Source organism: Neomonachus schauinslandi, chromosome 2 (genome assembly GCF_002201575.2).
Source record: "Neomonachus schauinslandi chromosome 2, ASM220157v2, whole genome shotgun sequence".
NCBI classification, from domain to species: domain Eukaryota; kingdom Metazoa; phylum Chordata; class Mammalia; order Carnivora; family Phocidae; genus Neomonachus; species Neomonachus schauinslandi.
This window is the reverse complement of record NC_058404.1, coordinates 115,036,764-115,062,929: the sequence shown is the minus strand read 5'-3', so window position 1 is coordinate 115,062,929 and position 26,166 is coordinate 115,036,764. Positions and strand designations below refer to the sequence as shown.

Here is a 26,166-nt window from a genome sequence, read left to right as displayed (position 1 = left end):
ATGAAGGGGGAGAATCGGAGGGGGAGACGAACCATGAGAGACTATGGACTCCAGGAAACAAACTGAGGGTTTTAGAGGGGAGGGGGGTTGAGGGGATGGGTATTAAGGAGGGCACGTGTTGCAATGAGGACTTGGTGTTATACGTAAACAATGAATCATGGAACACTACATCAAAGATGTACTGTGTGGTGACTAACATAACATAATAAAAACAACAAAGTGCGTGTGTGTGTGTGTGTGTGTATTTTGTTTTCTGTAGCAACGGCCTTAGTACACAGTTCTATTTCTCGGTATTTATCCTACTGAAATAAAGATGTATATATCAGTTTTGTTCACAATGGCAAACAAAACAAAACAAACACTGACATAGCTTATGTGTTGACAACAGGGTGTTGGTCAGATAAATTTCAAGATATTCCTAAACGATGGATTTTTTTTTTTTATCTAGAGATCAGCAAATAATGGCCTGCAGGTTAAGTCCAGCTGCTGTGTGTTTTTTTTTAATAAGTAAAGTGTTATTGAAATATAGCCATGCCCCCCCCCTCCACATATTGTCTACAGCTGCTTTCCCACTCCCAGGGCAGAGTTGTGCAGTTGTCACAGAGACCGTGTGGCTTGCAAAACCCCAAATATTTACTATTTGGCCCTTTATAGGAAAATGTTGCTTACCCCCTGGACTAGAATATAGTAATTAAAAATTATTTGTGGGAAAACAACATGGAAATGTTAATGATATATATTTGTTCATATGTGTATTAAATATGTAGATACTACAAATAGAAATATTAATAAAGATTTAAAATATCATAGCTACATGGGGGGGGAGGGAAAGACTGGAAATATACACACAGAAATGTTACAAATTACCTAAGTGGAAAAAATTAAAATGTGATTATTTCCTCTTTTATGGTTTCCTGCATTTTCAAATTTTCTAAAAATACTTATCTATTACTCTTTTTAAAATCAGAATAAAAGGGCGCCTGGGTGGCTCAGTCGTTAAGCGTCTGCCTTCGGCTCAGGTCATGATCCCAAGGTCCTGGGATCGAGTCCCACATCGGGCTCCCTGCTCCACGGGAAGCCTGCTTCTCCCTCTCCCACTCCCCCTGCTTGTGTTCCTACTCTCGCTATGTCTCTCTCTGTCAAATAAATAAATAAAAAATCTTTAAAAAAAAAAAAATAAAATAAAATAAAATAAAATCAGAATAAAAGACTGACTTTCAAATATCTGGTTTGCTGTGAGTATGTTCTTGACTAAAGGAAGGAATAAGTAACTTTTTTTTTTAAGCCTGTTTAAGTAACCTCTGCACCCAACGTGGAGCTCAAACTCATGACCCCAAGATCAAGAGTTGCACGCTCTTCTGACTGAGCCAGCCAGGCACCCTGGAAGGAGTAGATAACTTTCAGTGTCCTTCCTAAAACGTGATTCTTCAAGAGCCTTAGAAATGAGGCTTCATTATCAGGCAAAGGGCAAAGCACGCCACCTACAGCAGGAAGTCATAATCCTTTGTTTTGTTAGGCAGCCAGCTTATACTTTACTGTAAATACACTTTATTTTTTCAGATTTTATTGACTTATCGTGTCATTATTAACCAGGGCCAAGTTCAAGGTTCTGACAATCTGATTGAAAGTCACATTTCAACTACTTTAAAATCATTTGTGAACTTAAGTAGGTTGTATGGGAAGATGTTAGCGGCTACTATTTTAGAGAGCAAGAGTACAAAGAGAATCAGGACATGTTGAAGATCATATCTACAAGCAAGTAGTTTAATTTTTAGTAATTCTCTAAATTCAAAAAAATCAGAAAACTAATAATGGGTAATCATAGAGCATATGAGGTGTGTTTTTTGTTGCTGTTGTTAAATTTAAAATAACTTATGAAGAGCATGACAAAAATAGTATTTTTGTCCACTCTAGAACAGAGTGGACTTGACATTTAGCATATTTTGCTGACATCACTTGCCTATAGAAAAATTAGAATGGATCACAGAATGAATAGAAAGGACTCACTACGCTTTGGTCACATTTTTATAAGTACAGCGTGGTGTTCAAACTTTTAGTGTGGGGGGAATAATTAAAAGGATCTGAAATTGGGAAAAGAACAGATTGTCCGTTATGATCAATTAAATTGAGTCGTAAGAAACTGACCTTTCAGTAGATAAAAAGTTATCTGATATCAACAATTCTAGTGTCAACTTAACATTAAAGAGAAATCAGAGGATTTAACTTATAGGAGAAGGAAGGGAAAGCTCCTAGGAGCCGTTATCACGGAAGATTAAAGGACTTTGTCTTAAACTCATTATACAATTCATACTTAATATCTCCATCTCAGCATTTCGGGTTTGGTCTCATACCAATAATAATATTGTCATCTCTCTTACCCCGATTAATTTTCTTTTTATATTATTAGCTACTTTAATCTTCCAAGTCTATTCTTTTTTATCTATTCCTGGATTAGGCTTGCTGCTTTACCCAGGCTACATGCTGAAATAAACGCTGAGCTTTCACTCTCCGCATAAAGTTTTCCTGCCAGTGGCAGGTTCTGAGTTTTACTCCCCCACCTCCCCCTACCCCACCCCCACCCATCCTTCCCGCAGCCTTAAGCCTCCTGCACCTACAAATTCTGCACTTTGCTCTCCCATCGTCCTCCTGTCTCTGAGTGGAGGAAACGGTCCCTTCTTCCTCTGAATCCCGGTTTATTTTTATTTTATTTTATTTTTAATTTTGAATCCCGGTTTAGATAAAGCAGCAACCCCGTCTTTTTGCTACCGAGGTGGGCGCGGGGACCCTTAGGTAGAGGTGCTGCTGTTGAGGCTGAGTCATGTCGGCGGCCTGTTCATCAGGCATAGTTTATACACTCAAATGACACACGGGTAACACGAGGAAATCCGACAGCCAATCGGAACGCAAGCATCTTTGTGTCAGGGGCAGTAACTGCCGTGCCCAACCCGGAGGAGAGGCGCAACTGGACCACCGGGCGGGCGCGTCCCCTTTTCTGCTCGGGCATAGCTGATTGGAGGCGGAGGGGGGGGGTGGAGAGAATGCGGTGGGCGCAGCCAATCCGGGACGCCCTCCTCCGCTCTTCTGCCCGCCCTCCGCCTTGCAGCGCAGTTAGCAGGGGGCGTGCGGGGAGTCGGCCCCGCAGTCAGCTCGCTGTCTCCAAGGATTCGCCGGAGGAAGCTGAGGCTGCGGACGCCGGCGCACAGGCCATGGCCTCCCCCGGGCTGCCAGAGCCCCCCGCCGAGGGCTCGCCCTGGCCTCTGTGCCTGCTGCACGCCCCTCCCAGGCTGCTGCGGCTGGACCCCACCGGCGGCGCGCTGTTGCTGCTCAGCCTCACGGCGCTGCTCGGCTGGAGCTGGCGGTGGCGGCACCGGGCGCGGGGCATCCCCCCTGGGCCCACGCCCTGGCCCGTAGTGGGCAACTTTGGCTTCGGGCTGCTGCCTCGGTTCCTCCGACGGAAGAGTTGGCTGCACCGCCAGGCGAGGGCCGCAGGAATGGAGCCCTCGGCCCTGAACCCGCAGATGTTCCTGGCCGACCTGGCCCGCGTGTACGGCAACGTCTTCAGCTTCTTCGTTGGCCACTACCTGGTGGTGGTCCTCAGCGACTTCCACAGCGTGCGCGAGGCGCTGGTGCAGCAGGCCGAGATCTTTAGCGACCGCCCGCGGGTGCCGCTCGTCTCCCTCGTAACCAAGGAGAAGGGTGAGCCGGAGCCTTGGGGATCGCGGGCCGCGTGAACGCGCGATGCGGCGCCTCCTGCGTCCTTTCCAGCCGGCGCACCTAGCCCACCTGCATCCCGCCCCGAAGTGGGAGGGCGGCGGCGACGCGTCCCTTTAACGGGGCCTTTAAGATCGCATCGAGCTGCTGGATGGGTGACTCGTTAATAGTCCAAGATCACAAGTAGGAAACCCACAGGAAAGTTGAGGAAGGGTAATGGGGACAGGGGTGGGGGTGGGAGACAATGTGTGAAAGCCAGGCTCTACCTTTCCAGGCATATTCTGTCCTTCCCAGAACAAGGCCTCGGTCTCAAGGCTGTGTCTCCAGGGGGAAACTTCGGCCGTGTTAGAAGGAGGCAGGGATATTCTTTACACCTTCTGGGTTCTGAGTGAGAGTTTAAGAAGATATTTTCCATAAGATAAAAGGTCCAGAAAACACGTTAGGAGTCTATGGGCAAACCTCTTTTACGGGGTTTATAGCCTCTGATTTCTGGTTCTGGAAATCCAAGTTGGGCAGTTTTGAAGGTTGGGGAATATATTATCCACTGCAATAAAAGATCACCTTTACCCTTTCCCTAACTCCACCCCCCCCCCCTTTGTTTATCAGTCTTACTCTATGTCTTACTGGCTGGTATAGATCCTAGACTTTTTTGTCTGAGTCAGATGTTAATTTAATTGCCTTTTCATCAATCAGGTGTTAAATTTAAATGTCTTTACCTCGGGAAGCTTTTTCTTACTTCCTCTCCAACTTAGGCTCCCTTTTGGAACCAATTTCTATGCACAATTGCTTTTCCTTTGCTGCACTTAACAAAACTGGGGCTGGATAATTTTGTAACTGGATGTGGGTCTTCATCACTAGACTGACATCTAGGAGAATATGGAATGTGGCATAAAGAGATCCAGGCTTTTTAGAATCTCATTAAGCCAGAATTTTGCATCGGGATTTTAAATGAGTAGTAATGATGATCATAATGTTTTAAATGTCCCACAGAAAAACAAATGTCACCGTTCATAATTCACCATTTCCCTGCCTTCACACATCGCTGCTGCTTCTATCTAGAATTTTCTTCCCATCTCATGGCTGCCTGGAGAACTGCTGTTTGCTTTTCTTTTCTCTCCCTTTTTTTTTTTTTTTAAGATTTTATTTATTTGACAGAGACACAGGGAGAGAACACAAGCAGGGGGAGTGGGGGAGGGAGAAGCAGGTTCCCCGCGGAGCAGGGAGCCCCATGTGGGGCTGGATCCCAGGACCCTGGGACCATGACCTGAGCCGAAGGCAGACGCCCAGTGACTGAGCCACCCAGGCGCCCCTCTTTTCTCTCCCTTTTCATTAAAAAAAAAAAATTGTGGTGAGATACACATTAACAAAAAATTTGCCAACTTAACCATTTTTAAGTTCAGTGACATTAAGTCATTCACATTGTTGTGAAACCATTACAACCATCTGCAGAACACTTTTCATCTTGGAAAACTGAAATGTTGTACCCATTAACCAAACATTAAAAAAAACTCCCTCCTTGGGGCACATGGCTGGCTCAGTTGGTAGAGCATTCAACTCAAAATCTTGGCGTAATGAGTTTAGGCCCCATGTTGGGGGTAGAGATTACTTAAAATTAAACAAAAACAAACAAAATCCCCTCCTTCCTCTCTCTACCCCCTGGCAACCACTGTTCTATTTTCTGCCTCTACAAATGTGACTATTCTAGGTACTTAATATAAGTGGTATACAATATTTGTCCTTTTGTGACTGACATATTTCACTTAGCATCATGTTTTAAGGTTCTTCCATGTTATAGCTTGTATGAGAATTGCCTTTCTTTTTAAGTCTGAATACTACTCTGTTGAATGTCTATAATACATTTTGTTTATCCTTTTGTCCCCTGATGGAACTTGGGTACTTCAAACTTTTAGCTATTGTGAAAAATGCTTCTAGGAACATGGCACACATCCATTCAAGTGCCTCCTTTCAGTTCTTTTGGGTAAAAACCCAGAAATGGAATGGCTTGATCATATGGCAATTCTCTATTTAATTTTTTGGGTAACTGCCCTACTGTTTTCCATGGTGGCTGCGCCATTTTACATTCCCTGGTGGCAGTGAACAAGGTTCCAATCTGCCCTCACCCTCAGCCACACTTGTTATTTTCTGTTTTTTCATACCTGCTTGAATGTCACCTCTTTAAGAATGTGTTCCCTGACCTACTTCTCTACTCCACCAAAGAGAGGCTACCCTTTCTCCATGATAGCACTGTTTCATTTTTTTTTTTTTAAAGATTTTATTTATTTATTTGACAGAGAGAGACACAGTGAGAGCAGGAACACAAGCAGGGGGAGTGGGAGAGGGAGAAGCAGGCTTCCCACTGAGCAGGGAGCCCGATGCGGGGCTCGATCCCAGGGCCCTGGGATCATGACCTGAGCCAAAGGCAGCCGCTTAACGACTGAGCCACCCAGGCGCCCCAGCACTGTTTCATTTTAAACTCCGTTCCACTCCCAACCCCTGCCAATCAGCACATCTCTTCACTTCCTCCTGTATATCTGCAGTTCTGCATCCGTCTACTTTTTTCCATCTCCATTGTCAGCACCCTCAATCAGTACCATCATTTTTCATCTGATACTTGAAGCCTCTTAACTAGCCTGCTTGCTTCCACTCTAGTTTTTTATCCACACAGCAACCGGAGGGATCTCTTTTTTTAAATTTTTTAAGATTTTATTTATTTATTGGATAGAGAGAGGGGACAAAAGCAGAGGGAGTGGGAGAGGGAGAAGCAGGCCTCCTGCTGAGCAGGGAGCCAGATGCGGGGCTCAATCCCAGGACCCTGGGATCATGACCTGAACCGAAGGCAGACGCTTAACGACTGAGCCACCCAGGTGCCCCAGGGATCTCTTTTTAAAACCCATGAATCAAACGGTGTTTCAGCTCCCCAGCTGAAATCAGGTTTCTCCAACTCCATCCTTGACCGACTGTGCCCTGAATGACCTGGTTCCTGCCTGCCTTTCTGACGTTAGCTCTTTTCATTCTGCCTTTACTTGTACATTTCAACCTGCTCTAGACAAATTAAGCAGATTCCTGCCAAACTTGTGACTGTTTCAGTCTGCTGGGTTTGTTGTCCTTGGACGTGGAATAACTTTTCACTTGACTGACTCCTTATCCTCTCTCAGGCCAATTGTCACCTTTGAGTCCTATTTTAGACACTGCACAATATCACAACTTATTTTATCTCATTCATATTTCACTCATTAAACACCTTGAAAATATTTAGGTTACTACTAATGGAATATAAACTCTGCGAGGGCTAAGATTTGGTTCATCATGTGAACCACTGTTTCCCTACTTATTGGTACAAGTAGGTATCAAGAAATGAGTGAATATGTGCATAACAAGCATCTGTTGATGCACTTACCACATTATATTGTAAATTTTTTTGCATGTCTTTTCCTTTGGATTCTTTTTTTAAGGTATGAGTTAGATTTTCTTCTTTGAGGTCCTTCCTGGTGGGTTTGTGGTTTGCTCAAAAATCTGTAATAAATAGTTTCTAAGTATTAGTTGGGTCACAACTTATTATTAGATCCTTTATGTAGGAAAGGACTGGGAACTGGGGGTAACTTGGTGTTTCAGCATCTCAAAACATTCATTCCCCCAGAAGACAGTTAGGATTTTTTAGGTGATACTGCTCTGGTATTCTAATGGATGTGTGTTGGGTCATGTGCTATGAATTGAGAAAAATAACTGTGGCTGGTGAAGGTGATTGACAAGAGAAGGAGAAGGAAGAACCATAGGCTACAAAGGAAATGCTTGTGGGGTTAACTTAGAGTAGAGAACAGATCATCTGAATAGGAAAATGTAGATAGCTGAGGAATTTTTTTAATGGAAACTTTTCAAGGGTGAAGAATAAAAGGGGAGAATGTGAGTTTATTTCAAGATGTCCCTCAAAGGATGAAGGACCAGACAAATTCTGAGCAGACTTTATAGATCAAGAAATGGATAGCCTGAGGTTATCAGCCTGAAGAAGAGAAGCCATGGGAGCTAAAGGCTGAGCTCAGCAAGATTTGAGGAGTGCCCCAGGTACCTTTGGCCACTGTTTCCAATGGCAGAATTGTAAAACGTGAAATTGCCTAGGAAACAGATGTGTAGAGTATAGGAGAAAGAGAAATGGTATTAGGAATTAAAAGTCAATAATATTATTTATTACAAGATAATTTTGGAGAATGTTGCTGCTGAAGTTGGGGAGACTAGCAGAGAAGTGAATGTTTCATTAACAGTGATGTGCACGGGCAGGCTTGAAATAGTTGACAACACATTGCCAGAAAGTTCTAGAATGTGGGAGGTTGTTTATTTTGTTTATTATATTTGAATTTTTCAAAATCTCATGCTTAGACAAGTTGAAGTTCTTTCTAAGCCCATAAAAACTATAGTAAGCTGGATATCCCATAAAGATATTTCACATTAGCCATGGCCATCACACTCATTACTCTATCTGATTCTCTTCCTGAGCAGGAATAGAAAATAAAGTTACAAAGTCAGAGCCAAGGCTACCAAAAGAGTGCTTTACTCTAAGTGTGGTCTATTTCTTCTAAAAGGTTTGTGCACATCACATTTTTATTATAAAATATTTCAAATATGAAGTTTAGAGAGCAATATAAATTCATTTATTTACCACTCAGATTTGCTTCAGATTCATAAACAATACATAGCTTCATTTGGTATGTTTTTTAAAAACATACATATGTTATTTATTTGTTTGTTTGTTTGCTTGAGAGAGTGCTCTCGAGATCAGGGAGTGGGGGCGTGGGGGGGAGAGAGGGAAGAATCTTTTTTTTTTAATTAATTTATTTTTTTGATGTAGTGTTCCATGATTCATTGTTTGCGTATAACACCCAGTGTTCCATGCAGTACGTGCCCTCTTTAATACCCATCACCAGGCTAACCCATCCCCCCACACCCCTCCCCTCTAGAACCCTCAGTTTCTCAGAGTCTATAGTCTCTCATGGTTCGTCTCCCCCTCCGATTTCCCCCCCTTCATTTTTCCCTTCCTGCTATCGTCTTTTTTTTTTTTAACATATAATGCATTATTTGTTTCAGAGGTACAGGTCTGTGATTCATCAATCTTACACAGTTCACAACGCTCACCATAGGAGAGGGAAGAATCTTAAGAAGGCTCCACACCTGGCATGGAGCCATGTGTGGGGGCTGGATCTCACAACCCTGAGATCATGACCTGAGCTGAAATCAAGAGTCGGATACTTAATCGACTGAGCCACCCAGGTGCCTCAAATATATCTTCCCACTTCCGGTTTTTGTTAATTGATTTATCCATTAACTTGTTGACAGAAATTAGATCCTTTCTAATTTTGAAAGATTGCTAGAGGCTTCGAACAAGAGTGAAAGCAAGCTGCAGAGCCATAAAAATGGAAAGTAAAATGGAAATTGGAAGAAGTTTAAAAGTAGGGTATAGACTAGTCAGTATTACCTACTTCAAAGGGGAAAAAGATGCAAAATGAAATTAGGAAATGAAGGTAGAAAATGAAAATTCATCTGGGGAATTTAAAAATGAATGAGGAGGGGCGCCTGGGTGGCTCAGTCAGTTAAGCGGCTGCCTTCGGCTCAGATCATGATTCCGGGATCCTGGGATGGAGTCGCGCATCGAGCTCCTTGCTCAGCAGGGAGCCTGCTTCTCCCCTGCCTGCCATTCCCCCTGCTTGTGCTTGCTCTCTGTCTGTCTCTCTCGCTGTGTCAAATAAATAAATAAAATCTTTAAAAAAAATCAAATAAAAATGAATGAGGAAAGCAGGATAACCAACTTTTGTAGTAATTGCAGTAAAGTAGGTATTTGAAATAGTCATGTACTCATATCAAGAAGGCCTGAATTCCCACTAAGAGGAACACTTCTATGTCCCCATGGAAAGAAAGGACAAATATAATCAGTAGATGGATAGCACCTTCTCTGCTTCAGGAGGAAGAAAATGTATGTGTGATAACTGTAAATCGCATCAAATTTAATGTATTTTAAGTATTTTTACTTTAGTGTATATTCATTACTGTAAAACATAAAACATGGAAAAGGAAAAAAGAATTCCTTTCCATTTTTTTCAAAAAGAATTGAAAATCATCTGTGATCACTGTTATTTTGAGATAGCCATTACTGACATTTTTATGTATTGCCTTTATCTTAGCCTATTTGAGCTGCTTTAACAGAGTACCATAGGCTGGGTGGCTTATAAACCGCAATTTATTTCTTACAGTTCTGGAGGCTGGGAAATGAAAGATCAAGGCCCCAGCAGACTCCATGTCTTGTGGGGGCCCACTTCCTAGTTCCCAGATGGCCATGTGTAACCTCACATGGTAGGAGGGGGGCAAGGGAGCTCTCTGGAGCCTCTTTTATAAGGGCACTGATCTCATTCATGAGGGCTCCACCTTCATGACCTAAATCACCTCCCAAGGACCTCACTTCAGATACCATCACATTGGGCATTAGGATTTAACATATGAATTTGGAGGGGACACAAGCATTCAGCCTGTGGCAGCCTTCCAGTACTTTTTCTATTTGTACATGTATTTTTTTTTTCTCTTTTAAAACTGTAGATTCAGTTAGCCAACATATAGTACATCATTAGTTCCAGGTGTAGTGTGCAGTAATTCATCAGTTGCGTATAACACCCAGTGCACATCACATTGTACATGTATTTTAAAAATATATATATTTGTTTCTTTAAAATGGAATCATATTCACACTCTTTAAAATTGTTTTTATCACTTAAATTTTCTGACTATATTTCCATATTATTCAATATTCTCCTGCAAAGCCCATAAGAGCCGTACAACATCTGTTTGTGAGAATGTATCACAGTCAATTTAGCCTATCCTGTGTTTGGTTTGAAGTGGATTTTTGTTTCAACTGTCCACCACCCGTTCCTCTGAAAGGCACTCCCCTTTGAGGAACTCCTTGTCTTCACCACCCGTTTGTACCCACTAACTGTGGTTGGAACATGAGATGTCCTATCTTTATATGAACTCCCCTCTCTGGCCACAGTGATTGATCAAGGGATAGACCGTGATCAGAGATGACCTGATCAGAATATCTTGCCTCTCTGTATCCGTGGCTAGTCTGTAGGCTGGGCACAGAACTGAAGAATATATTCACAGCATAGTCCAGAAACCTCAAGTCACAAAATAAACTTGAGGCGTTCCAAATTGGTATCATCATGGGATACCTGCCTAAAGCATTTGAATCCTCCTCCAGCATTTTCCGCCTTGGATCTGGCCTTTTCTCTCTGGTGGGGAAAACGGGAGATTAGGAATCCCAAAATCAGGAATCCCTGATGCTCGAAAGAGCTGGTTTGCAGTAGGAAAAAATGAAGCCAGGCAGAAAGTAGTGAAAAATAGGTGAGTTGTGTGGCCTTTAGTCTTCTTTGAGCTGATAACACCTAGCTCTTCCTGGGTTTGGTTCCACAGCCTAATGGGCCCTTTTGCCAAACCTACTTAAAGATATATTTTTGTCATTCCGCCCAGCAAGAAGAGTCCGGATTTTTGCTTTGGAGCCATTTTTATGTTTTAGTGTTATTAGCCTCCTTGAAATGAAGCCCTTGTATATATCCGTGAATACCATTGCTTTTCAGGGCTAGGAATGGAGAGGTCAACAACTGTCAGATGAGCTTGAACCTCTTTCAGACATTCCTAAGACCTTAAGCCATTCTGGCTCCAAAACATGAGTGTTTTGTGAAGTTTGGAACCTTGAGGCCATTAATTCTGTCCATGCCTCTCATCCTAGCATTCTCAGGCACGGTCACTTTGGTCACCTCTTTTGTCTTGCACTTCATACCTGTCAACTTGTCAGATGTCCCAATCCTCAAATATTAGCCACTTCTGAGAAGGTCCTCTCCATCTCCTTGCCTCATCTAAACCTGATTTCCCTCTAAAGATAATTTAGCCCTTCTTGAAACATCCTCTTTAACTTTGCTCAAGTTATGTTTCTAAAATGTGCCTTCATACTCCTTTATTTACAAATGCAGCATCCGCTCACGTGTCCTCTCTTTTTTTTTCTTTTTTTTAAAGATTTTATTTATTTATCTGACAGAGAGAGGGAGAGAGCACAAGCAGGGGGAGTGGCAGGCAGAGGGAGAAGCAGGCTTCCCGCTGAGCAGGGAGCCCAATGCGGGGCTTGATCCCAGGACCCTGAGATCATGACCTGAGCTGAATGCAGATGCTTAACCGACTGAGCCACCCAGGCGCCCCACATGTCCTCTCTTCTGAGAAGTGCTTCCTTCCCTCAGCTGACATGGTGCTCCTTCCTTTGTCTGCATTACAGCTTCAATACACCTCTGACATACAGCATTCAATCAATACATCCTAACAGTGCAACATGCAATACAGTCCAACATAAAACATTCAATACTGTACACTCCAACTATGCAACCTCAGTACAGTCCAACATAAACATTCAATACAACACATCCCAACAATGCCGCATTCAATAAATATATTCCAACTCTGCAACTTCAGGACACTCTAACATACAGCATTCAAAACAGTATGTAACTTCAATACAGTCTAACATACAACAGTGTATTTGGATTGTTGGTTGATCTAGTTCCTCAAAAGACTAACATCTTAAAAAATGGGATTGTGTCTTTTTAATCTATATGTCCTTAGTAACTGGCACATAGGGGACTCTAAATAAATATTGGAAAAACTGTTAGAAAAGAGGCATTTTACTAGAGAAAATATTTCTAAAATACAAATGCATAGTTGAAAGATTGTAGATGATACAGACTGAGGACCTAATAAAAGAAAAAGTTTCTTGAGAAATAGGACAAAGCAAAGATGTCATATGTGATACCTTAAATTAGATGGCAGTTAAAAGTAATGTTGGGGTGGGGTGGGAGGGATGGGGTGACTGGGTGATAGACACTGGGGAGGGTATGTGCTATGGTGAGCGGTGTGAATTGTGCAAGACTGTTGAATCACAGATCTGTACCTCTGAAACAAATAATGCAATATATGTTAAGAAAAAAAAAGAAGAAGAAGATAGCAGGAGGGGAAGAATGAAGGGGGGGAAATCGGAGGGGTAGACGAACCATGAGAGACGATGGACTCTGAAAAACAAACTGAGGGTTCTAGAGGGGAGGGGGGTGGGAGGATGGGTTAGCCTGGTGATGGGTATTGAGGAGGGCACGTTCTGCATGGAGCACTGGGTGTTATGCACAAACAATGAATCATGGGACACTACATCTAAAAGTAATGATGTAATGTATGGGGATTAACATAACAATAAAAAAATTTAAAAAAATAAAAGTAGTGTCAGATCCTGAAGTTAGGAAAAAGAAGGCGGCCCAACAACACTTAGCGTCTGAATGCTGAATGCAGCAAGACTTGGCCATGGTTAAATGCAGGAAGAGTGACTAAGCTCTGGTTGCCTAGGAAATAGTTTATGGGGCTTTATTGAATAAAGGGAGAGTTCTAGTTTCATTTCCATTTCTTCTCTGTCTTGATAATCACACACCAAACCAGAGGGACTTTTAACAGAAGCACACACACTGTCCGTGGTGAAATGAATCTACAATCCTGTACCACAGTATTTGAAGACAAAAAGTAGACCTAGGACTGGCCAGTGATTTCATAGAGTGGAGGATGACCACTCCTAAGTGTCTACATGGGGCCGGGTTGTACGAGTGGAATGTGAGACAGTTTACCCTGTGGAACCCCAGAAAGTCTCAGGAATTGGAGGTACCAGTGATTACAGGAGTCAGGGATGAGCCACTGAGTTTGAAATGCATATAAAATATAGTTAGACCAGTTCCTTATCACCGCACCCACTCCCTCAGAAAACAGAAAGTAGATGCTCTGGACACTCTTGGGTTTTAGTGACCTCTTGCACATGGATGTGGAGTGGGTGGAGTGAGGGCAGAGAGATACGACCTTGTATCACGCAAAATGAAAAGCTGCCTCTAGATAAAGAGAGGACTCTTGAAGAGCTTCACTTTGAGTGAAAGATTGAATTTGACAAGGAACACCCAACAAACCTACCAGTAACAAAAGAAAACAAGGAAATTTTTCTGTCTTGGCTTGGACCCTGGCAGAGAAAATGTTCTCTCCTACCTCCAATCCCTGCTGCAACCATCCTGCCATTTTAGCACCAAAGCAGCCACAGACTATATGTAAATGAATTACAGTGGCTTACTAACTGGCTGTGTTCTAGTAACCTTTATTTATAAACCCTAAAATTTGAATTTCATATTTTTTGTATATCATGACATATTGTTTTGATTTTTTCCAACCATTTAAAAATACAAAAACTAATCTTTGCTGACTGACCGTATAAAAAGAGGCAGCAGGCTGGATTTGACCTGTGGACTGAAGTTTGCTGATCGTTAATCTAGACTTTAAGTAAATGTGTTAAAAATTTAGGGTGAGGATTCCGTCTGTTTCTCTAATGCAAAAAAAGGCAAGAAAGGAAAGGGAAAAAAGAATAGATACAGTAGGACAAAGTTCAAAATAATATATTAGAAATAAATTAGTAATTGTATTAAATGTAAATGGAATAAATTGGCTAAAAGATTGCTAGAACGGATTTTTTTTGTTAGAATGGATTTTTTTTAAATCCAAATGTATGTTAATTAATTAATTTTTAAAAAGATTGTTTATTTGAGAGAGAACACATACAATCATGCATGCAGGGGGAGGAGCAGAGGGAGAGAATCCTTAAGCAGACTCCCACTGAGCATGGAGCCCGACCTGCTGATCTCAGTGACCCATGAGATCACAACCTGAGCCAAAACCGAGCCGAAACTGACTGAGCCATCCAGGCACCCCCAAAGGTATGTTATTTTAAAAGAGACATACCCTTCCCCAAAAAAGAGACATACCCCAAACATAAGGGTACATTAAAATTCAAAATAAAAGAAAGGAAAATGCTATACTAAGACAATACTTTAAAAAGAAAAGCTGGTGTCTTCTTTTTTAAAGATTTTATTTATTTATTTCACAGAGAGATAGTGAGAGCAGGAACACAAGCAAGGGGAGTGGGAGAGGGAGAAGCAGGCTTCCCATGGAGCAGGGAGCCCGATGCGGGGCTGGATCCTAGGACCCTGGGATCATGACCTGAGCCGAAGGCAGACGCTTAACGACTGAGCCACCCAGGCGCCCCAAGCTGGTATCTTTTTGACAATGTATACTTTAAGTCAAACTTCATTGTTAAGAAGTAGTGAATTAAATGATGATAAAGGAAGCTTTTTATTAAACTAGGAAGATACAATAATTTTAAACTTGCATGTACCTAAGTATATATGTACCTAAGAGCAATGATAGATACATAGATATAAATAGCTATAGAGCAAAATAATGTAGCAAAACTTGCAGAACTGCAAAGAGAAGTTGATAAATGTACCATTGTACTAAAATATTTTAACATAAGTATGTGAATAATTGAGAGAGCAGGAAGATAAAAATTTGCTAAGGGTACAAAAGATTTGATTCCAATATTTATCAGGCTTTTTCTATTGGACAGATAGAGAACCCTGTATCCAACAACTGATTCAGATAAAAATTCTTCTCAATTTTATTGGAAATTTTATTAAAATTGATCACGTACTAGGCTAAAAAGTAAGCCTCATTCGTGTCAAAAATCAGTATAAGACAAATTAGGTAGCAAAAAAATCATAACAAAAAATTTTAAACAAGATTATAATGAAAATACATGCAAACAGTACTTGTGGACTGTAGCTCATGTGGTACTCAGAAGCAAATGTAGAATCTTAAGTTATTTATTAGGATAAAGGTCTGAAAACTAGGGAGTTAGAAGACCAACTTTATATATCTGGAAAATAAAAAAGCATAAAAGAAAAAAAAGGAACATATCATTATAATTTTAGACAAATTCTTCCAGAGAGAAAGAATATACCCTGGCTTATTTTAAGAGGTCAGTATATTCAGACAAGTATATTATGAAAGTGGAAATTTATTGGCCATTTTCACTTATGATTATGAATTTAAAAATATATTGCGGGGGGGGGGGGAAGCCTGGGTGGCTCAGATGGTTAAGCGTCTGCCTTCGGCTCAGGTCATGATCCCAGGGTCCTGGGATCAAGTCCCACGTTGGGCTCCCTGCTCAGTGGAGAGCCTGCTTCTCCCTCTCCCTCTGTCATTCCCTCTGCTTGTGCTCTCTGGCTCTGTCTCTCTGTCAAATAAATAAATAAAATCTTAAAAAAAAAAAATATTGGGGGGGGTGCCTGGGTGGCATAGTCGGTTAAGTGTCTGACTCTTGGTTTCAGCTCAGGTTGTGATCTCAGGGTTGTGAGATCCAGCCCTGCGTTGGGCTCCACGCTCAGCTCAGAGTCTGCTTTGGATTCTCTCTCCCTTGCCCTTTGCTCCTACCAGTCTTGCTCTCTCTCTCTAAAATAAATAAATAAATCTTTAAAAAATATATTAGGAAACCAAATCCAACAATTAAAACCATAAAAACACTATAACCAAAATTGGATTTATTCTTGCATTGCAAGCAGGTTCAATTATCAGAAAGAAGGTAATTTTCAAATCTATAAATTAAATGCAATTCTAGTGAAAATCCCAAAAGTTTTTTGTTGGTAGAACTTGACAAGCTGACTTTAAAGTTTTATAAAAGAGTGAGGAGCCAAGAATAATAATAATAATAATAATAAGAAACAATTTTGAAAGAGAAGAAGGAGGGGGGACTCCCTATTAGATTTAAGACTTACTATGAAGTCTTATTTATATCTTAAAAAGCAACAGTGATCGGGCGCCTGGGTGGCTCAGTTGTTATGCGTCTGCCTTCGGCTCAGGTCATGATCCCAGGGTCCTGGGATCCAGCCCCACATTAGGATCCCTGCTCGGCGGGGAGCCTGCTTCTCCCTCTAAGCCTCCTCACTGCTGTGCTCTCTCTCTTTCATGCTCTCTCTCACTGTCAAATAAATAAATAAAATTAAAAAAAAATAACAGTGATTAAGACAATGTGCCTTAAGCACTTCATAGCGTAACTTGGCAAGTCTTCTGTACATTGAAGATGTACATTTTTATGACTCATCAATCCACTCTTAGCAATGTTCTCAAAATTCTGAGGATGTAAAAAAGGTAGAATAAATATATTTTCTAAAAATTCTTTAGAAATTTGCCTCCCATGCATTTTTGCTTTAGCAAAATCAGGGAAGGAAACTAGAAAGAGGAAGAAGTAAAATCCAGGAAATGGGTTCAACACAGGAGAGTTTAAGAAAATTCTTAATAATGCCACACAGAAGTCACCAAACACCTGAACAGAAGATCTGGAAAGGCAGCTGTTGCAGATCTGAGCAGATGTGTGGCAGAGTCCAAGGAGAAAAGCCAAGCTGATAGATTGTCTGATTCGTTTGACCACATGGATGTGTGTACTGAAGGACACTTTATGGAGGTATTAAAGATTGTGAGAAGATTTAACCACAGAGAAGGGTCTGTATTTACAGCATCTCGGTGCCTGGCACACAGTCGGCATTCAGAAATATTTGTTAAATACGTGAAGCATGTCCTCAAAAGTAGCAGAAATGAAGTCAATTAAAAATAGGAAAGGAGGACCAGCTGGGACAATAAAGGGCACCATGGAAAATAAGAGGGTGAAATAGGTGACGGGAAACAAGGGATATTTGAAAACAATTTGATATAACATCTCAGAACAACTCTGTTGCGTTTTGGTGATGGGGGATGTATAACATAAGTGAGGATCAAATAAGGTAGAGTTGTGGAGACCTTGAGTTCAGATGTTTTTAAATTAGGGTTGTTGCTAGCAACAGACAATTTAGAGTACCTGCCAGTTATTCGGTTCCAAACTGATAGCCAGGGTTATAATCCAGTTGGGCTGTTGATTTATTCAGTTAATATTTAACAAGCTCCTCCTGTATCCCCAGAATGATGCCAGAAGCTGGGATCTTAATGGTCAGCACAATCCGATAATGTCCCTGCCCTCCTTCTATTCAGAATGCTGAGAATATGGGGATATCCAGCCTGAAGCATTAAAAAATGCTTTAAAAAGCCTGGACTTACTCTTAGGAAGGCCAAGATTTGGAAATTTACGCTGATTCTAGAAATTGAAATTCATTGCTTTTCATTTCACCAGGAGTTCCTACCTATCATAATAAGCTTTATCGGGTATGATTTTTGTTATTAGGAACTTATACTATCATGATAATACAACTTTGCTAATCATTCTTCTTGGCTGGTAATCTCTACCTGTAGCTGAATTTTGCACAAGGGATTTGACAAACACAGAACACACCTCATCATAGGTCCTGCTCAGTAGGGTCAGGCATTGCTCTCTCTCACCTTCTTTTCTCGCGGTCCTTTTGCAGGGATTGTATTCGCACATTACGGTCCTGTCTGGAGACAACAGAGGAAGTTCTCGCATTCAACTCTTCGTCATTTTGGCTTGGGAAAGCTGAGCTTGGAGCCCAAGATTATTGAAGAGTTTAAATATGTGAAGGAGGAAATGCAGAAGCATGGAGAAGACCCCTTCAACCCTTTCCCCATTATCAACAATGCCGTCTCTAACATCATTTGCTCCCTGTGCTTTGGCCAGCGCTTTGACTACACCAATAGTGAGTTTAAGAAAATGCTCAGTCTTATGTCACGAGCCTTAGAAATCTGTCTGAACACCCAGCTTCTCCTGGTCAACATATGCCCCTGGCTTTATTATCTTCCCTTTGGACCATTTAAGGAATTAAGACAAATCGAAAAGGATATTACCACTTTCCTTAAAAAAATCATCAGAGACCATCGAGAGTCTCTGGATGTAGAGAACCCTCAGGACTTCATAGACATGTACCTTCTCCACGTGGAGGAGGAGAGAAAAAATAACAGCAATAGTAGCTTTAATGAAGATTACTTATTTTATATCATTGGTGATCTCTTCATTGCTGGAACTGATACCACAACTAACTCCTTGCTTTGGTGCCTTCTGTATATGTCACTGAACCCCGACATACAAGGTAATTAACAGATGTTTCCTTCATTCAGGCAAAGCCAGATTATTTAAATCAGTATCAGCAACTTGGATGATCCTGTGGCTCCTAGCACTAAGCAGTGTCTTCAGGCCAGAAAACAAAGTGGAGACACTTGAATCCCACAGGGAGTTGGGAAGGTGTTAACAGCAAAACTCCCAAGTTTCTAGACAGTAGGACTAATGTCATACCTCTTGCCCCTGCTTTAAATCTCTACAGGTCTGATTCTGTGTGAAATGTATGCTAGAGGAAGCATACATTTAGAAAACATTTAGACTTTTTAGAAAAGAAGGACAATTTAGAGCTAACAGGAGTTACAATGATTATCTGAACCCAGTCATCTTGTTTTGAAAATGGAGAACAGAGACCTAGAAAAGTTATGTGACTTTCCCGAGATCACAGAGCTACTTCCACCATGTCGATACTGATAGGTGGTGTCTGGCAGTTCACAGTGGAAGACCACAGAAGAGGACAGTGTATTGCTTTTCTATTGCTCCTATAACAGATCACCACAAACTTAGAGACTTAAATCAACACAAATTTGTTATCTTGAAGGTCCGTGTCTAATTGGGCTAAAATCAAAATGTTGGCAAGGTGGCATTCCTTTCTGGAGGCTCTAGAGGAGGATCCATTTCCAGCTCCCTTGGCTCCTGGCCCCTTTCCTCCATCTTCAAAGCCAGGGATATTGCAGGTCTTCTCACCATTTTCTTTGACTCAAATCTCCCTCTGATACTAAACTGGGAAAAGTTCTTCGGTTTGAAAACGCATGTAATTCATGCACACCCAGAAAATCCAGGGTCATCTCCCCATCTCACAGCCCTTAATCAAATCACCCCTGCAGGGTCTTTTTTTTTTTTTTTTAATATTTTTATTTTTATTTATTTGACAGAGAGAAACACACCGAGAGAGGGAACACAAGCAGGGGGAGTGGAAGAGGGAGAAGCAGGCCTCCTGCTGATCAGGGAGCCCGATGCGGGGCTCGATCCCAGGACCCCAGGATCATGACCTGAGCCGAAGGCAGACGCTTAACGACTGAGCCACCCAGGCGTCCCACACCTGCAGGGTCTTTTTTTGCCTCATAAAGTAGCATATTCATAGGTTCTGGTGGGTTGTGGTGTGGACATCGCTGAGGGGCCGTTTTCTGTCATAAATGAGATTATGCTTCCTGCATTAGTTAACTCTTGATGAGTACCAAATTATCCCCAAATTTCGCAGCTTAAAACAACCAGCATTTACTATCTCACAGAGTTTCTGGGGATCAGGAATCCAAGAGCAGCTTCGCCCAGTTGGTCTGGCTTAGGATTTCTCGGGAAGTTGTCGTCAAATGTTGGCTGGAGCTTCAGCCATCTGCAGACCTGACTGGGACTGAAGGGTCCACTTCTAAGATGGCTTGTCCCCTTGGCTGTTGGCTGCAGGCCTTACCATTTGGACTTTTCCATAAGGCTGCCTGACTTGGCAGCTGCCTTCCCGCAAGATGAGTGACCCAAGAGAGAGCGAGTACCCAGACAGGAGCCACAGTGTCTCTTATGACCCAAGCTCAGAACTGACACGCCATCACTTCTCCTTTATTCTGTTGGTCACACAGACCAACATGGTACCTGGTGGGAGGGGACCGTACAAGGATGTGAACACCGAGAGGCAGGGATCCCTGGGGGCCACGCTGGCTACCTCACGTTGTCTGACTGAGAGAGTCAGTCTCCTGTTCCTATGAGAGAATGATTGAGAGGACTCCCTAATTCCAGAATGCTTTCTCCTTTACCCATCTCTCTGTTCTGCTGGCCACTTTCCGAGTCACAAGGTGGTACCGGGTTCCTGGGACCAGCTGCCTCTACTTGGATATGTGACCAGTGCTTCACTTCTCTGAGGCTGAGTCAGGTCTGAACTGCCCGCTTAGCAGTTGTGGGTATGATGTGATGGCAAGTATGCATAGGATGGCAGTCTCAATTCTCCTGCCTTATCTTCTGGTTTACTATTTGTTATTCTTTCCTTTTTTTTTTTTTTGTAATAGAAAAGGTCCAGGAAGAAATTGAAAGGGTCATTGGTACTGACAGAGTCCCTTCCCTCACTGACAAGGCCCAGATGCCCTACACGGAAGCCACCATCATGGAGGTCCAGAGGCTGACGGCGGTGGTGCCACTTGCCATTCCTCACATGACCTCGGAGAAAACAGGCAAGTCTGGGATCTCTCTCCTTTGAGTGCCCTTGAGGGAAGCCCTGCCCTTAATCCAAAGGAGTTGAAGTGACTGTGTGCTGACCATTCTGAGGGTTTAACACCATGTCGTGGATAATCAAACATCCAGGGAACATTTCGGCCCTCGGTTGTCTATTATTGATGTACTGGCATTCCCGCCCGGCTTGTTTTCTAAATAGCTCTCTGGACTTCAGAGCATGCACACTTACACTGTCAAGCAAATTCTACCATTTAAGATGGCTATATTGGCAGGAAAAATGCCGGAATTAACAAAGGCACCTCTCTGTCTTCTTGGAAGGTCAGAAGAGCTCGTCTAAATATGAAATTAAGTATTTTAACTGGGAATTACCCTACTTCACCTTTTACAGTTCTACAACTGAAACACAAATATGACTTGGAAGAGCCCTTCTGATTCCAAGGGCACCTGTTTCAACTTCCCACCTACACGGAGATGTGTCCATTGTGTCATGTCTTTGACACGTAAGCGGCCAGACTCTATGTAAAATCCCTCAGAAGAAGGAACTTACCTCCTCTGGAGACAGCCCATGATGTAACAGGCTTAAATATAGTTATAAGGCAGTTGTAGGAAGCAATAACTTATAAATGCCATTGGATCACTTCATGTTTTCTTCTGTCCAAGTTAGATGCACTGTGTGTGCTGTATCTTTTGGGCACTGTTTAAAGTGCATATGAACTTGGCAGTGCTGAGAGCCTCTGTTGACTTCCCTGTACAGTTGACCCTTGGACAACACAGGGGTGAACATCGTGGGTCCACTTGTATGCAGATTTTTCTTTTTTTTTTAAAGATTTTATTTATTTATTTGAGACAGAGAGAATGAGAGACAGAGAGCATGAGAGGGAGGAGGGTCAGAGGGAGAAGCAGACTCCCCGCCGAGCAGGGAGCCTGATGCGGGACTCGATCCCGGGACTCCAGGATCATGACCTGAGCCGAAGGCAGTTGCTTAACCAACTGAGCCACCCAGGCGCCCTATGCAGATTTTTCTTAATAAAAACATTGGGGGCGCCTGGGTGGCTCAGTTGGTTGAGCGACTGCCTTCAGCTCAGGTCATGATCCTGGAGTCCCGGGATCGAGTCCCGCATCGGGCTCCCTGCTCAGCGAGGAGCCTGCTTCTCCCTCTGACCCTCCCCCCTCTCATGTGCTCTCTCTCATTCTCTCTGTCTCAAATAAATAAATAAAATCTTTTAAATAAATAAATAAATAAATAAATAAAAACATTGGAAAATTTTGGGGAGATTTGTGACAATTTGAAAAAATTCACAGATGAACTGTGTAGCCTAGAAATACCGAAGAAATTAAGAAAACAGTGTACCATGAATGCATAAAATACAGCTGTAGATATAATTTCTTTTATCAATTACTACCATACAATACAGTTGACTCTTGAACAACATGAATTTGAACCATGTAGGTCCTCCTATGTGCAAATTTTTTACACTACAGTATTGTAAATATATTTTCTCTTACGATTTTTTTTTAATATCACAAAATTTGTAATTCTTCGGAAAGTTTACCTGGAATGTCCTATGATTTCTGTTTCAGTGTTTTCTCTTAATTGTAATGTTTTTCTGGTTTGATTTAACTCATTAATTCAACATCTGTTAAAGCAAATCCTGTGCCTTATCTCAGGCTGGGTCCTGGGAGCACATGGAGAGCATGCCAGTTGATAAGGTCTGGCCCCCACCCTCCAGCACCTCAATGTTTAGTCTCCACAAATTAAGTAGCTAGGTATGTAACTAGATTTCTTTTTCAGATAGTGATGTTTAGGGAAAACTATTAGTAAGAACATGTTTAATGACACTGGGTTCTTTTGTTTGTTTGTTTTAGTGCTCCAAGGATATAGTATTCCTAAAGGCACAGTGATATTACCCAACTTGTGGTCAGTACACAGAGACCCAGCCACTTGGGAGAAACCAGATGATTTCTACCCTAATCGATTTCTGGATGATCAAGGACAACTTATTAAAAAAGAAACATTTATTCCTTTTGGGATAGGTCAGTTAAACTTTTATTTTCTTAATGGCATAATTAAAGAGGTAGAGCTAAAAGAATCTTTTATTATTTCATGATATTGTTTTAAAAATATATCTTTCTTGGGGAGCCTGGGTGGCTCAGTCAGTTAAGCATCCGACTCTTGATTTCGGCTCAGGTCATGATCTCAGGGTTGTGAGATAGAGCCCCACATTGGGCTCTGAGCTCAGTGCAGAGTCTGCTTGAGATTCTCTCTCTCCCTCTCCCCCCAGGCTTATGCTCTCTATCTCTCTAAAATAAATAAATAAATAAAATCTTTAAAAATATTTCTTTCTTAGCAAGCAAATGTAAGAGAAGAGGTAAATAAGATAATACAGCCCCACTATATTCATTTCAGATTTTAAAAACAAAATGAAAGCATTGGTTTTAAATCCTTTAATATGACTAGAAATGTCCCTTTCTGAGCTGCACAAGTGATTATTTGAGTCTGAGGAAACTGTTGGCGTTAAGAGCAACTTGTAATCTTTTGCTGGGCTGGTGGCTGAGAGGCTGGGTTCTCCAACCTCACCAGTCCCTCTTTTAGACACCTGGATGAGCACATGTAGGATTCTTTCTATAAAAAAGGAGTGCTCCAGAGATTCTCATTTGACTCATTTTCTCTTTGATCTTCCAGGTAAGAGCAAAGGAAAGAGATAAGTAGGTATGGAGGAGACAAGAGTAGCCTCGATCTGTCTCTAGTTCCAGTCTAGAATGAGGATAGGTTTTCATGAGTAGGAGTTAAAATGTGAATTTAGTACGTAAAAATTCTGATCAGCATATTCTTTGGGAAGCCATGAGGTATATGTGGCCATTTTATTTTAAAATTCTCTAGAGGTGCCTAGGTGGCTCAGCCATTAAGCATCTGCCTTCGGCTCAGGTCATGATCCCAGGGTCCTGGGATCGAGCGCCACATTGGGCTCCCTGCTCAGTGGGGAGCCTGTTTTCCCCTCTGCCTGCCACTCTCCCTGCTTGTGCTCTCTCTCAAATAAATAAAATCTTAAAAAAAAAAAACCCCACCTCTCTCTATCTTCATTTAAAACACTTAATTGAGATATTTCATATAAAATTGCTCTGATCTCGAGATAGGAAGAGTGATGGTATTATAATCCCAACTCTCTCTTCTGATCTCATTTTTAGGCAAGCGGGTGTGTATGGGAGAACAATTGGCCAAGATGGAATTATTTCTGATGTTTGTGAGCCTAATGCAGAGTTTCACATTTGCTTTACCCAAGAATTCTAAGAAGCCCATCCTGACTGGAAGATATGGTTTAACTCTAGCCCCACACCCATTTAATATAATCATTTCGAAGAGATAAAGAACACGTCCAAGAAGAGAATGTAAATACATTTCCCCTCAGCAGATTCTTCCTTCTGCAGTTGACGGCAGACCCAGCAACGCAGTGGCCCCAGGTTAGGTTCAGATGAGAGGGAGACCAGAATGTGGATGGAGCTTGCATCTTGGAAGATTCCTCAGCAGCACACTTCGTCACTTTAGTGACGCCCGTCTGTGACTTAGGGGATGGGGACCCGAGTGCCAGCTCGGGAAGCAGGAGATCTGGATTTTATCCCCCGTGGCTTCCACCAGTGAACATTCCTCCTCATCACTCAGTGCCTCAGTCATTCCGTGTGTCCAATGAGTTTAAGAAAACGTGCCTTCTCTCCTCTCTCAGCACTAAGGAAGGTCAAATGCCGCATGTCTTTCCTGACATCACCAAAACACTGTTAAGTACTGAAGAAGCCGAAGGAGGACCCACAAGCTCAAGACCTATGTATGACAGCACGAAAGTGGCGTTCCGACTTGAACACTTTGCCAGAGAAAGATGTGGGTTTCAGTCATGACGAGTTAGAGCTTTTCTCTGCACAGATCCTATGTTGGTCTTGGGAGGGGGGAGGCTTGTTCTGTAGCTGTTATCTTTTCATTTGTGATGTAGTTTTTTACATTTTGTAGACACAGACTCAAGTGCCCTTGTCGGGTATGGAGAGGGGAGCCTGTTGTTTGAATGTGTGTGTCTTCTGTTTCAACTGCAGCCACAGTGAGGCTTGGCTGAAGAAGAGGCTTCGTGGCTCCGAGTCCCTCTCTGCTGAGCTGCTTGCAGACATACAGCTCTGCCTTTCCACTTGAGCCCTGAACCGTGAGCTTGGGAATTCTGACACTGGGATTCCTTGGGAAGGATTCAGGCTATGGTTCTCTCTCTGTCTCTTGCACGGGCTCCGTACGTCTCTCACCTTAGTACCTCGCAGAGACACAGAGGCATTCTTAATCTTGTTAAGAGACCTACATCGTTCCTTAATAAAGACGGTCCCTTCAGAAGAGCAGTTCTCAAAAAAGGCACTGACCCCTTTCAGGGGTATTTGGAAATGTGTAAGTGCATCTTCGGTTGTCACAACGATGATGGAGCTATTGGCCTTTTGCTGCGTGCAGCCAGGATGCTGTGTCTGAGCAGACCTGTACCCAGAGGAATAATCCTGCCTACTACTCTGCCAGTATTTCCCCCAATGAGGGCATGCTCCAAAGAATGACCAGCCCTCTCCTGGATTCTCCCATAGTGCTCCTGATAGAGAAGTAACCACGATAATAAGATGTGCACCCACAGTTTGGAGCCTTCCCTCCTGCGGGCACCATACTTAGTGCTTGCCTTGTATGCCTACATCATTCTTACAGAAACTCTATTAAGAAGACATTATTTGTAGCTGACAGAGCTGAGCGTCAGAGAAGTGAAGGTACCTAGTTAGAAGGTCCCGTTGTTCATTTCAGACCTACCAGTCCTCGTGACTGGAGAGTTCTCTCCTTACCACTGCCCTGTATTGCTGTCACCTGATCCCATGGGAGTCTACTGGGCGTTTTCAGTGCAGATGGATGAGGTACAGGCAGATCTCTAGGTGCCTTGAGGACTTTCGTCAACTAAAAAAAAAACAAAAACAGAAAACCAAACCAAATAAACTAACTGCCCAGGAATTGTGAGCAAATGGAGTGGTTGTCTAGATTTGTGATGAGATGATGGTGTGTGGTTACACTGTACCTTGAGCAGGACAGTTTGTTCCTCAGCTGGAATTTTATATGTTTTTGCATCGCCCTAATAATTTGGCATTAGCAAGTTTATTACTCCTTAATTTATACATACATTTTCAACATTCCTAACCGAGCAGTTTGTGTAGCTTGCCTGAAAAAAACAAACAAACCTGTTCTGTGAGATTCTGTTGAAATCAGATGTTCATTAAACTCTTCAATATAATGCCTCAGACTGTAGCACTTTAAAAACATCTTT

The 26,166-nt window shown here is 42.3% G+C and overlaps 1 protein-coding gene across 1 annotated transcript; it reads left to right on the top strand.

Annotated features, from left to right (window-relative positions):
• Positions 1-3,206: 3,206 nt before the first annotated feature.
• On the top strand, positions 3,207-24,229 carry LOC110575523 (cytochrome P450 2U1). Its single transcript, XM_021684510.1, has 5 exons — positions 3,207-3,696; positions 18,033-18,668; positions 20,689-20,850; positions 22,718-22,885; positions 24,038-24,229. Exons 1-5 carry the CDS (start codon positions 3,207-3,209, stop codon positions 24,214-24,216), a joined length of 1,635 nt encoding a protein of 544 aa, XP_021540185.1. The 3' UTR covers positions 24,217-24,229.
• Positions 24,230-26,166: the final 1,937 nt, after the last annotated feature.

Bases quoted from the DNA above. Each gene is read 5' to 3' on its own strand.
- LOC110575523 (XM_021684510.1), top strand. From the start codon at position 3,207: ATGGCCTCCCCCGGGCTGCCAGAGCCCCCCGCCGAGGGCTCGCCCTGG. The intron at 20,851-22,717 runs GCAAGTCTGGGA...TGTTTGTTTTAG, and splicing joins CATGACCTCGGAGAAAACAG to TGCTCCAAGGATATAGTATT. The intron at 22,886-24,037 runs GTCAGTTAAACT...TCTCATTTTTAG, and splicing joins ATTTATTCCTTTTGGGATAG to GCAAGCGGGTGTGTATGGGA.